This window comes from Camelina sativa, chromosome 19, assembly GCF_000633955.1.
Source record: "Camelina sativa cultivar DH55 chromosome 19, Cs, whole genome shotgun sequence".
Lineage (NCBI taxonomy): Eukaryota > Viridiplantae > Streptophyta > Magnoliopsida > Brassicales > Brassicaceae > Camelina > Camelina sativa.
This window is the reverse complement of record NC_025703.1, coordinates 19,426,649-19,439,900: the sequence shown is the minus strand read 5'-3', so window position 1 is coordinate 19,439,900 and position 13,252 is coordinate 19,426,649. Positions and strand designations below refer to the sequence as shown.

The following is a 13,252-nucleotide window of genomic DNA, read 5'->3' as shown; positions in this document are numbered from 1 at the left end:
GAGATGCTCCGCCCACTATGCACCTCATACCTGACAAAGCCAGAAGTTAGATTCCGATATTTAAGTAACTTTTTCCACATCCAAAAACCTAAAGTTGAGTTTTTCTTTATCGACAAGAAAGAAACTATTATTAGTAAGTAAATCCGAAGTCATTTGACCCAAAGAGAATCGCTGAGAGAATTTTCCAAATGAGTTTTAGACAACTAACCTTGTTTGCCCCTTTGAGTGAGCGGAGCCCCATACCTCCTTTTTTTTAGGAATACAAACATCATTCTATGAAACTTTTGCTTCTTTCTTTTGTGTGTGTTTAAGATAGGTTCACACCACAGAAAAGCAAAGCACAAATTTTCTATCTCAGTGATGCAAGCACTTGGTAGTCTACAAGCAGACATCCAAAATTTTGTAAGGATCACTGAGCTTATGAGTTGTAGGCGTCCAACAAACGACAGGTGTCGAGCCATCCAACTGCCTATTATGTTCTGAATTCGTTCAATGAGTGGAGTGTAATCATTTGTCGTCATTCTCTTCTAAGAGAGGTAAACCAAGATAACGAACGGGTAAAGATCCTGATGCAAACGGGAACAAGCTTAGTACCAATTTTTTGTCACTCTCCCTTACCTCTGCCATGTATAGTTTTGATTTTTTAAGACTAATGTTCAATCCTGAAAACTCTGCAAACTTGTCAAAGATTTGAAAATTTTCTCTATAGATCTTTTGGTTCCATATGTAAATACCAATAAATCATTTGCAAACACACAAATATGTGTGATATTTAGGGTGATAGCCTATTCGTTTTTCCAGAGGAGCCTTATCAAGCATTATAATTAACACTTGCATACAGATAACAAAAAGATATGGCCATAAATAGCAGCCTTGCCGAAGACCATTTTTCACTAGGAAATAATTCAGATAACTCTCCAATTTACTTGTACCGAAAACGAAGCCGTGGAAATGCATAGTTACACTTCATTTGCTTTTGCTATTGAACACAACAATTTTTCAAGAGGGTAGACAAGGACCTGCACTCTAATTATTTATAACTAAACTCACAACAATAATTTATAACTTACATACCAATGTTAGCAAGAGCAAATATTTTAATACAAAGACATCAATGTACGTATGTGTTTTCCAATAGAAACTTGACAAAACCATAAGAGATTACAAATATATATATATATTTTTATATAGAATACCCATACTTGAGATTAATTTCATATCATTTATTGACCATACTTGGCCTTGTGCTCTCTCCATAGCTGATTCACGTCTTTCCCAAGCAAATCAACAAAGAAGCCATCACGATAACCATTCCTCATCTTCATGTTCAGCTCGGCCACAAACCCATTCCTCAAATCATTACAATAATCCAAGAACCTCGCGGTAACGTCATAACCTTGGTCCCATCTATCTATTGGGGATTAGGTCGGTTGTATATTTGGGCTTTGTAATATTGGGCTAGTTACGTATTAATCACGTCTAAGACGGTTGTGTAAACCCTAGTGGTTTTGTGTATATAAGCTGTTTATAGCAGATTTAATAAAAAAGCAAAGCAGTTTGATATCCAATTCTACATGGTCTTAGAGCTAAGATCTTACAAAAACACATAAATTTTCTTTCGCTGTCTTTCTTTTTCTTTCTCTATTTGATAGTTTCGAAGTTTTCTCAATTTCCTTTGTTTAAAAAGTTGTTCTTTTGGATCGATAGTTTCGAGTTTTCTTATCTCAGTTTGAGATATCATGTCCAATTCTGAAGAATCCTCTGTCACGAAAAACAAAGAAGTGGCGATGTCGCAACCCTCCTCCGTGATGGTCTCGACGTATACCCTTGCTAGCTCCGATAATCCTGGCTCCATGATCTCTGCTGTTGTCTTGACCGGTGATAACTACAACGAGTGGGCAACAGAGATGTTGAATGCTCTTTAAGCTAAGTGTAAAACAGGGTTTATCAATGGCACAATTCCAAAGCCAGCAAGCAGTGATCCTGATTTTGAGAATTGGCAAACCGTTAATTCAATAATTGTTGGGTGGATTAGAACTAGTATTGAACCTAAGGTGAAGTCTATTGTTACCTTCATCTCCGATGCTCATTAGTTGTGGGTATAATTGAAGGAATGTTTCTCTGTGGGAAATAAGGTGCGTGTTCATCAAATAAAATCTCAGTTTGCCTCGTGTCATCAAGATGGGCAAACGGTTCTGGACTATTATGGTCGGTTGTGTACGCTCTGGGAAGAGTATGGTCTTTACAAACCACTCAAAGCTTGTACGTGTGGTCTGTGCGTCTGTGGCGCCACTCTAGATCCTGCCAAAGAACGTGATGAAGAGAAGGTGCATCAGTTTGTTTTAGGGCTTGATGAATCCAGGTTTTGAGGAATCTGCACTAATATTATCTCGATGGATCCGCTAGCTTCTCTTGGTGAAGTGTACTCTAGAATCATACGGGAAGAACGTTGTTTGTCTACGGTTCGAGTACGTGAGCATCAAACCGAGGCTGTAGGTTTTCTTGCTTGCCGTGATCAAAGTGAGTCCTCGTCTAATGTTGGAACTACTCGGACTGATTCTTTTGTTGGCAACAAGTCAGATTTGTCACTTGTGAGGTCTCGTACGACCTGCTCTCATTGTGGACGTACTGGTCATGAGAAAAAGGACTACTAGCAAATTTTTGGATTCCCGGAGTGGTGGTCGAAACGTAATGCTCCAGGTCGTGGTTCTGGAGGACGTGGTCGTGGTGGTCGTAGTTCGGGTTTCAACGGATCTGTTTCGGGTCGCGGTCGTGGACAGCTTGTTGCTGCTCATGCTACAAGTGTTAATCCTTCTGCGTTTCCGAACTTTACTCAAGATCAGTTGAAGGTGCTGGCTCGAATGATAGAAGAAAAATCGGGCACTCCTTCAGCGGACAAACTAGCTGGTAAGTTGGCACTTGGTGATGTAGTTTTAGACACAGGCGCGTCTCATCACATGACTGGCAATCAGTCTCTTTTGCTTGATATTGTTCCTATTCCACCGTGTTCTGTGGGGTTTGCCGATGGCAGTCAAACAAATGCAACTAGCATGGGCGCTCTTCCTCTTTCGAATGAAGTCAAGTTGACTAACGTTCTTGATGTTCCTGCTTTAATTTGCACAATGCTCTCGTTTTCTAAAATTGTGAAACAAACGAAGTGTTTCGCAACATTCACTCATACTATTTGCTTTTCACATGACCGTTTTTCGAGGACTCTGACTGGGACCAGGGACGAACGTGATGGGGTGTACTATCTTACGAATGTTGCTACAGCAAAGATTCATACGGCTAAAGTCTCTTCTAATCAAGCTTTGTGGCATAAACGCTTGGGACATCCTAGTCATTCGGTGTTTTCGTTTTTATCTATGCTTTCTCATTCGACTTCGTGTGTTGGCAATTGATCTTGTGATGTGTGTTTTCGGGCAAAACAAACAAGAGAAACATTTCCAGAGAGTATTAATAAAACTAGTGATTGCTTTTCTTTAATACATTGTGATGTTTGGGGACCATATCGTGTTCCTTCTTCCTGCGGTGCAGTGTATTTTTTTTACCATAGTTGATGACTTCTCAAGAGCTGTTTGGACGTAACTCTTACTCGAAAAATCAGAAGTGCGTGTTGTCCTTAAGAATTTCTTGTCATATACGGAAAAACAGTTTGGCAAGTCGGTGAAAATGATCCGCAGTGATAATGGTACAGAATTCATGTGTCTTTCTGCCTATTTTCGTGAGCAAGGCATCATTCACCAAACATCATGTGTCGGGACTCCGCAACAAAATGGACGTGTTGAACGTAAACATAGACATATTCTCAATGTCTCTCGGGCCTTGTTGTTTCAAGCTCACCTGCCTACTAAATTTTGGGGAGAAGTTGTTCTAACGGCTGCTTATTTAATCAACCATACTCCTTCCTCTGTTCTTGGTGGTCGCACTCTGTACGAGGTTCTTCATGGCTGCAAACCTGCGTATGATCAACTTCGCATTTTTGGATCGGCTTGTTATACTCATCGTCTCTCTCGTGATAAAGACAAGTTTGGTGAAAGAAGTCGCTTGTGTATGTTTGTTGATTATCCTTTTGGTAAGAAAGGATGGAAGGTATATGATCTGGAGCGCAATGAGTTCTTGGTCTCTCAAGATGTGGTTTTCAACGAAGATATTTTCCTTTTGTCCACGCGTCTTCTCCGTCTTTGGTTCCGGTTTCTTCGGTTCCTTCCTATGATGATGATTGGGCTGTGTCTTCACCTTCACTAGTAAGGGGGAGTGATAATATGAATCCTGTCGAATCTTCCGATCTCGATCCTCATATTGCTGTTCAAGACAGTGTTGTCGAATCTCCACTTGCTTGACTGATAGAACTGCCTCTTGACTCTCCTTTTGTTGATGAGTCTGATTCTTCACCGCAAACAGATAGTTTGGCTTCTCCAGCCGATTTGACACAAGTTGTGTCCCCTGTTGTCGAGCCAATGGCTCCTCGGCAAAGTACAAGACCAAAGAATGCACATGTTTGGTTGAAAGACTATGTCACCAACTCCGCGATAAGTACACCCGACTCTTCTCACGTTCTCCCTGCCTCCTCGTCTCAGTCCTCCTCATCGGTTCCAGGTATTGTGCAATATCCTTTGACTGATTTTATATCTGATGAACACTTTTCTCCTCATCATAGAGCTTTCTTAACTGCTATCACAACGAACGCGGAGCCTAAACATTTTAAAGAGGTTGTCAAGATTAAAGTATGGAATAATGCCATGACAAAAGAGGTTGATGCTCTTGAAATAAAACGTACTTGGGATGTTTGTGATTTGCCGCCAAGGCAAAGTTGCTCTTTGCAGTTAATGGATTTACAAGACCATGTATAATTCTGATGGCTCGATTGAACGGTACAAAGCTAGGCTTGTTGCTCTTGGTAATAATCAGACTGAAGGGGAGGACTATAATGAAACATTTGCTCTACAATGCGTTTCTTCATGGTGATTTGAATGAAGAAGTTTATATGCAGCTTCTTCCGGGTTTTCGTCATTCTTATCCTGGCAAAGTTTGTCGTTTACGTAAATTTATATATGGTCTTAAACAAGCTCCAAGGTGTTGGTTTAAAAAGTTGTCGGATTCTCTCCTTCGTTTTGGCTTTGTGGAATCATATAATGACTACTCTTTATTCATCTATTTTCACAAAGACACTAAATTGAGGTTGCTTGTCTATGTCGATGATCTTATCATCACTGGTAACAATGGGTATATGATTCAAAAGTTCAAGGAGTATCTCGGCCGTTGTTTTTCTATGAAGGATTTGGGCAAGCTTAAATATCTCCTTGGTCTCGAAGTTAGTCATGGACCGGATTTGATATCCAATTCTACACTATCACCACCACCAGGCCTGACCCAATGGCTCGGAGCGTAACCCGCTTTCAGCCTCACGTAATCAGCTATCCCTTCGATAAGCCCACCCGGACCGTTCCACTGCCAAGAATGGACAACGTCGTGATAAATCACACCGGTAAATTCCCTCTTCACATCTCCCGATACACCCGCGAGATATTCTGCGTTGAAGTGTATCTCATTTCCCCTGTTGTACGCTACACCGTTACCGTTCTCCATGAACAGTGTGATCGTTATTTGTAACGTCGGGCTTTCTGTCTGAAGGGTTGGTTTGTTGGAACAAACGCCACACGAAGTCTGTCGCAGATGTTAGTGACTGTGTTCCATAGCTTATGCCGCCGATCTCTCCTCGGAATCTCCTTCCTCCAGCAGAGTCACCGGTGTTGTCAACAACTGAGTAGTCAACTGCATTGACCAGTGAGACGACGAGCATCAGAGAGATTACAAAAAAGATTTTGTGAAATGTCATCTTTGTATTTTTGGGACATTGAATGATCTGTTTAGATCTAGATGGAGGTCTTTGTAGAGAGAAAATAATTGGATTTATGAAAAAATAAAGTTTGGTCAATGGAACTAAGACCTTTTATTTTTTGGTTGTCCCATTATCTAAGTTTTGTAATACGACTTGATACATCTTTTACTTGTGGATATAAAGAAACAAAACAGATTTGAAATGAAGGGCTACCATTTTTTCCTTTAAGTTTCTATTTTATTTGTTGGTAAGAAGAAGAAATTAATAAGTCATCCGGTGTAAAGCCTGTGAAGACTCGATAAAACATTACAACTATGAATGAATGCCGTTTATATTTCAGTTTTTGGATTTTAGATTTTGCTATTGGGTTTTTGTTTTAAAAATCCCAAAAAGTTGTTTTTGTGTTTTGAGGAAAAATAATAGAGAAGAGCAAAAACAAGGTTCCCTATTATAGGAGAACTAAAAATCTAAAATCTGAATGGAAGACTACAACAAAAAAAACGTTTTCTTAAATTCTAGGGAATCCATTTAAAATTTTTGATTGGTTGAAAATGAGTTTTTGAATAACAAAAACCAAAATCTCTTTAAAATCTATAAAAAAAATTCAAGGCCTAAAATATACTTCAAAGATTCTTTGACTAAAAGAAAGACTCAAAAGAAATATAAAACAATGGTTAATAAATAATTTTCAATAAAAAATAATAAGGGTTAACACTTGTCACTTTTGCTTCCATAGTTCCATCGTGACTACTCTGATATTTCTATGCCATGCATCCTTAGAAACTCGCTTGACTGCTGTTATTTTCTGTAGCTATATCAGTATTACATATATGGATATAATCAGGCAGTGACGGCTACGTAACCAGTTGGCTTCATGTAATCATGTTTTCATTGAAAACAAGTTGTGGCCATCCATGACTAAACTAAATTTACCACAGATTTCTGGTTAGAGCAAAAAAACATTCAGTGGCCAATCCCTGTTTTCTTGAAATGACTGTTAATTTAATTATTATGTAAAGAAAATTCAGTATCATCCACCACATCTTATTTAAACATGCAAGTACCAAAACAAAGCAAACAGAGATAGCAACAACATTCAATACAAACTCTTTAAAGAACAAACATAAGATAATTAAATGTCAACAAAAAGAAACAAGATAAGATAGTTTAGACTATTAGCCATAAGAGCTTAACCATAAAATTAAATATCAATCTCAACCGGGTATCTGTCCATGCAGTCTTCCCATGGACTGTTAGCTGAAGGTTTAACGTCTCGTAGAGCCACCCAGACTGAACTGTTGCACTTAAAACCTGACCCCAAAGCAATCTGCCAAATCCTATCTCCTTCCTTCATCCTTCCTTTAGCTTCTGTATAAGCCAACTCATACCAAATTGAGCTCGAAGAAGTATTACCAAACCTGTGTAGTGTCATTCTTGACGCCTCTACGTGTAAGGGAGAAAGCTTAAGATTCTTCTCCAGCTCATCTATAAGAGCTCTTCCACCAGCGTGGATACAGAAATGCTCAAAGGCAAGCTTGAAGTCTGGTGTATAATTCTTCAACTCTGGCTTGAAATACTTCTTCTTGACAAAAGTAATAAAGAAGGCAAGCTTCTCTTTCAATGGAAGAACAAGAGGACCCAAAGTTGCAATATTGATCTTAAGAGTCCTTGCTGCCACCATTGGTAGATTCTTTGTCAAGGTAACTCCAATTATGCCATCTTCATCTTCTTCTTGCGTTGCACACTCGAAGGACCTATCATCAGATCCAGTATGTATCCGTACCGTGTGAAGGAGCTGGTATTTCGCGCGTGCACGGTCTCTAGATCTGTTGGAAAGCAGAACCGCAGCACCACCAAGCCGGAACAAGCAGTTTGTGACAAGCATTGATTTGTTTTTCCCCAAGTACAAGTTCTGAGTGATGTTCTCTGTGCTTACTACAATGGCATAAGTGTTCCTATGAACTTGTAGTAATCCCTTGGCGGCATCAACAGCTATTACTCCAGCACTGCAACCCATTCCTCCAAGGTTCAAACTCTTGATGTTGTCTCTGAGTTTGTACTTGTTCACAATCATGGACGCGAGTGATGGAGTTGGATTAAACGTGCTAGAGTTCACCACCAAGATACCGATATCATCAGGTTCTACACCGGTGTTGTGGAAAAGATTGTCAAGAGCTCCGAATATCACTTCTTCCGTCTCTTTACGTGAAGCCCCAAGGCCTTGCTGAAGCGGGAAGCACTGAAGACCTTCTGGGATGTACGTTTCTTGACCAAGACCGGAACGTTCAAGAATCTTTGCCTGGAAGTCAACTAAATAGTCGTTCTCTTTGTTCTTCCAACACATGCCTGCTTCTCTTGCACGTCTCGCGTGTCCCATTAGCGTTTGCATACTGACCTTGAGATGCGACGGTGGGAGGTAGCAGGAGAAGTCAACAAGGTAAACGGGTTTAGGTCGGGTTAACATGTAAAGGATCCACACAAAACCAACAAGAAACGAGAGAAGGCTTATGGTTTGGAGGTTGTTTTGTATTTGGTGGAGGAAGAAGTTTTGGAGATCATCTAAGTTGATCTGAAATTGTTTCATGGCTAATGCTGCCATTGAAGAGATGAAGAAGATCTTCAAGAAAACTATCTTTAAGTTCTTCATTGAAGATAACCTTAGGAGTAAAAAAGAGAGGACAAAAAAAATAGTCTTGTTTAAGTGTTTACCCTTTGGTTCTATTTTAAGTTGTGTCGTGACATTTTGTTCAAGCTGGCTCTGTTTACATATATAGAAAAGTTGAGAGTGATGACCAAACGAATTAATTATTCTCTCTCCTTTGTTGTATTTTAAATAGCATTTTTTAATTATTGGTCAGAAATCAGAAGTGAAGAAAAATATCAGAAAACAATTTTAAATCCGCGAAACTATATAATTGACACTTGAAACTTCAACTGTAGCACTTAACTATCTGCATTATATATCAGGACTCGAGTACTCAACATTAATCAGAAATCAAGTGTTTTGTTTTATTTTTTTTTCTGATAATTATTCTTTTCTAGGAGACATATAAACGTTGACAATCCTCAATTCCTCATTATTTAGATATATACATTAATGTATAATTTAGGATTATCAAATGAAATATGAAGCCGCACCCTATTTTTTGTCGTATCTCTTTGAGCTATTACTAAAGAAACAGTGTATTTAGATAATGCTATATTTATGGAGTATCTACCCACATTCATGAGTAATAAATAGGAGTGACGAAACAATCAACTACCTCATTTTACTGCCGTCGGTCGTATACTTCTAACTATATATGTGCTTCAAATACCATAAATATGCCATTACAAGCTAACGTAGCCTTTCTACGTACATTTAGAAGAAAAAATTATATTACCATCCATTACATATTCGTCCATCCTTCGGTAGTTTGGGTTTAAGCTTATTCAATTTGATTTAGGATGTAATTTGTTTTAGTTTTAAAAACATCGGTTATTGTGGCCTTTGTAGGGTGGATTTTGTTCTAAGTTTAAAACACATACTAGAAATGATTCGAGTTTCATTAATTCACAAAATGTGATTTACAAATTGTTTATTTTCAAGACTAAACTAAATGTAATGGAACTACTAATAATAATTTGCCAAGTGTCAATAACTTAACTATAAGTATCTCAAACAAAATTTGTAAGTTATTGTTGGAGTAGCACAATAACCATAAAAACTATTCTAGTTTCCGTTACGAGATGATGTATGCGCTTAGACCCATAACTTTTTTCGTTATTAAGAAAAGAAAGTAAATAGAACTAACAAAGAACTTATATTATAAACCGATAAAATCAATTCTAAAATACACTTTTGAGCTAAGTTTCACAAAACTAGGTCAAACTATAACCAGTCATTTTTTTTACTACTATAACCAGTCATACAAGATAAAAGATACTAGAATAAACAGTGCCATAAATTATGGTTGCGAAGAAGATATACTATTCAATGTACCTACAGAACTCACGTAGACCCAACATCTTTAATGGCGTTCCAAGATAGTCGGTTAAGATTGCTGGGCTCTGGGCAGATCTCGATGGTCATGACTCATGATATAGGCAGTGTGAATGTGTGAATTGGTTGAGGGGGAAAATAATGGCTTTTGAGGGAAAGAAAAGTTAACCGTTGTCGTAATTATAAAGAACGATCCAGCCCACACATGTGATCAACAATAAAAAATTACTCAGGATAGTTATATAACTTAAAAGTGGTGAAATACATTAAACTATCTTACCGTAGTCCATAAACAATAACTGCATAGTTTCAAATTCCAGTAAAATTTTCTTACCCTTTTTAATTGTTTCAAGTACAATTAACATTAAAAGACGTTTTACCCTTTTGTAGGCATTGAGACGTGTATTCTTATTTAGTTATTTCAGTCAGGTACAGTCAAATAATTATAATTACTTACCGGAAATAAAAGACTATTTGCTTTTTAGTTGTTGCTGCCAATATTGCTCAATTATGTTGAAAAAGACGTTGGGTGCGACGTGTGAAGAAAAGAAAAATAAGATAATAGAAAACATCATAGTACAAGGTTAGCTAACGTGTTAAGACTTTTAAATACAGGTTTTAAGTCTCCTGAGTGCATGCTAGTGCTATCCAGGAAAAATGGAGCCTCCTAGACTCGGCACAGCTTTTGATAACATTTACCGAAGGAATTTAAATCTACTTGAGCAGTTAGGTTGACGTTGATTGGTTTTAATGATTCTCTTATTGCGATTAGAATAGTGTATATTTAAACATTTAATGATCTTTCTGCAGCAAAATACAAATACGTTTTATTTATCAACACTGTAGAGAACTGCCAAAAAGATTGTTTCTTACTCTTTTTATTCTGACCAGTCTTAAATTGTATTGGAGATTTGGAGCCTCTCCAGCAAAACGAAGAAAAAAATTAAAATACTAAAGCGATCTTAATAAAAATCCGACTAAAACAAACAACCTTCTCTTAAAATCTGTATTTTTTTTTTTGGTCAAACAAGGATTTCATTAACTTAAATCCTCACAGGAGGGGAGTTATACAAACTGAAGCTAGAGAAATACAAAGCAAATAAAGATAGTAGTTCCATGAGTTTTCCAAGATGGTGCTCGACTTTGAAAGACTTGCAATGCTTGAAAGATTTTTTGGGATCAAAGTGAAATCGAACATGAAGACAGACTTCTCGAATTCCTCGACCAATAAGTGATCATAGACGGCTCCCGCAATACATGCATATGAGCTTTTAGAAAGATGCTCCACAAGGGAGGTACATGGTAGGTAACTCGCCAAACATAGACTAAACAAGAACACATGTTCAAGGTTTTCTATCCTTTTAAGCTCAAATCTCAAGGCATTGGGTGAAACAACAAGTGGGAAACGCAAGAGATATGTGTAATACCGTAACAAAGCAGGTAGGTCTTCCCTCACATGAAGCCATCGGTCCTAGAGGTTAAGGAATTCCACACAAAGCTTGTAGTCGGTTATACACTGGAAAAGTGATACAAACCCAAGCTTACAATCATTAGGCGAATGGGGGAGGTTGGGAGTTGGAATTGTCCAAAGGATATACTTGAGAAGATAAAAGTAATACCATGACAAAGCAGGTGGTCCTCCCTCACATGAAGCCATCAGCCATGGAGGTTAAGGAATTCCACACAAAGCTTGTAGTCGGAATTACACTGAAACAATAACACATACCCTAGGTTCGAACTGGTATGTGATTGGTGAGAATCCATCAGACCTTGACAAAAGTAACTATCCGACCAAACTAGAGCTGTCGTTAGTCTGTTAACGAGGAGTCTTCGGCCAAGCAAAGCAGACTTAATAAACATCAACAACATTGGGCTTGATAGTATTATACCATAATTGGATCTGGACTCAATTGGTAGAAGGGCTTTGGAAATAATCTTGTAAAAAAACTTTAGATTACAAATTCGATGTTATTCAATAATGAATTTTAAAAAGTCTCTTAAAATCCACTATTATTGAACTAATGATTTAAAAATCTACTTTAAAATCCACTTTATTCAATACAGTTTGTAGATTTGGATTTTAATAAGTTTTAGGGATTCTGGAGGATTTAAGATGATTTGTTTAGTTAAAAATATAGAAATCCAAATCTCATGATTTTAGGTGGGATTTGAAAGAATTTTATTATAATTCATATCAGCTTCCCTAAAATCTATCAAAATTTCAAATTTCCTAAATCCCATAAAATCCTCCAAAATCATTGTTTCAATACACCCAAGACATTTAAAAAAAAAATCTAAAAAACAATCTAAGACATCTTAAAGTTTTATAAATAATTTCATACTGCTTTTTACAAGATATAAGAGTTAACTATTTTACTAAATCATTATAAAGAACTATCAATTTGTTTATTTTTCTACAACGCATACGTGCATGTTACTTATTATTACAAATTCTAGTGATTCATTCGATGCGAAGATGATAAAATTCGCTCAGTTTGCCTCATGCGGAAGACGAGATCCTACCACTGAATGGTGAAATTAGAAATGGTAACCTGTATAAAATCATTATTAGAAAGGTCAAGAGTGGTTAGAAAACTTAGTTGTTTGAAGCCTAAAAAGAGTACTATAGGAATTGAGCTGGCCACAGAGGCACCTGAAGCTACGATCTAGCTCGATCACATCCCCGAACTCGGCATCACATTTGACATCGTACCAATAACAACAGTCGCTTTTATTTGCCCATGACTCTGTCTTTGGAGTCTTGCTAACAAAACAATATGCCTCCAAAGTCTCAGACTCGTTCTGGAACTTGAGAATTGCATCCCTTTAATCAGGATTACACAAGGTTCTAGTAGAAACCATGAAAACGTTTAGAAAATAAAAATTGAAAATGGTGAGAAACTGAGAATAAGAGTAATAGGAATGACAAGCACTGTTTGGGTTCCAAGAGTGTTTCATCTCTCTTTTAAATATTTGTTTTACTTTCTTAAATATCTTATTATATATCTTATTATATTACTTTCTTAAATATCTTATCTTATTACGTGTCAATTTTAATGATTAAATATCAAATCAGATCGTGACACGTGTTAGTTTTAACGATCATAGATCAAAGTTAAAAACTCATCGGATCGTGACACATATCAATTTTAACGATTAAATATCAAAGTTGGTAACTTATCAGATCGTGGCATGTGTCAATTTTAACGATCAGAAATCACAGTTTTCAAGGTTGGTAAAACTAAGAATAAGATAATTGTAATCTTATTATATTAAATTTTTTTTTGTTAATCCTAAAAATAAAATAATTGTAAATACACCCCTCTATATCTTATTACATAAAGTATAGTTTCAAAAGTTACTAAATGATAAGATCGCAACATGTGTCAAAATCTTATTATGTTGTAGATTATTAAAATAATAATTAA

At 37.1% G+C, this 13,252-nt stretch overlaps 1 protein-coding gene and 1 pseudogene across 1 annotated transcript; both read right to left on the bottom strand.

The window, feature by feature from the left end:
- LOC104766700 lies at positions 1,224–5,942 on the bottom strand (annotated as a pseudogene).
- LOC104766699 (3-ketoacyl-CoA synthase 8) lies at positions 6,866–8,569 on the bottom strand. Its single transcript, XM_010490639.1, has one exon. The coding sequence runs from the start codon at positions 8,487–8,489 to the stop codon at positions 7,044–7,046; it is 1,446 nt and encodes a 481-aa protein (XP_010488941.1). The 5' UTR covers positions 8,490–8,569; the 3' UTR covers positions 6,866–7,043.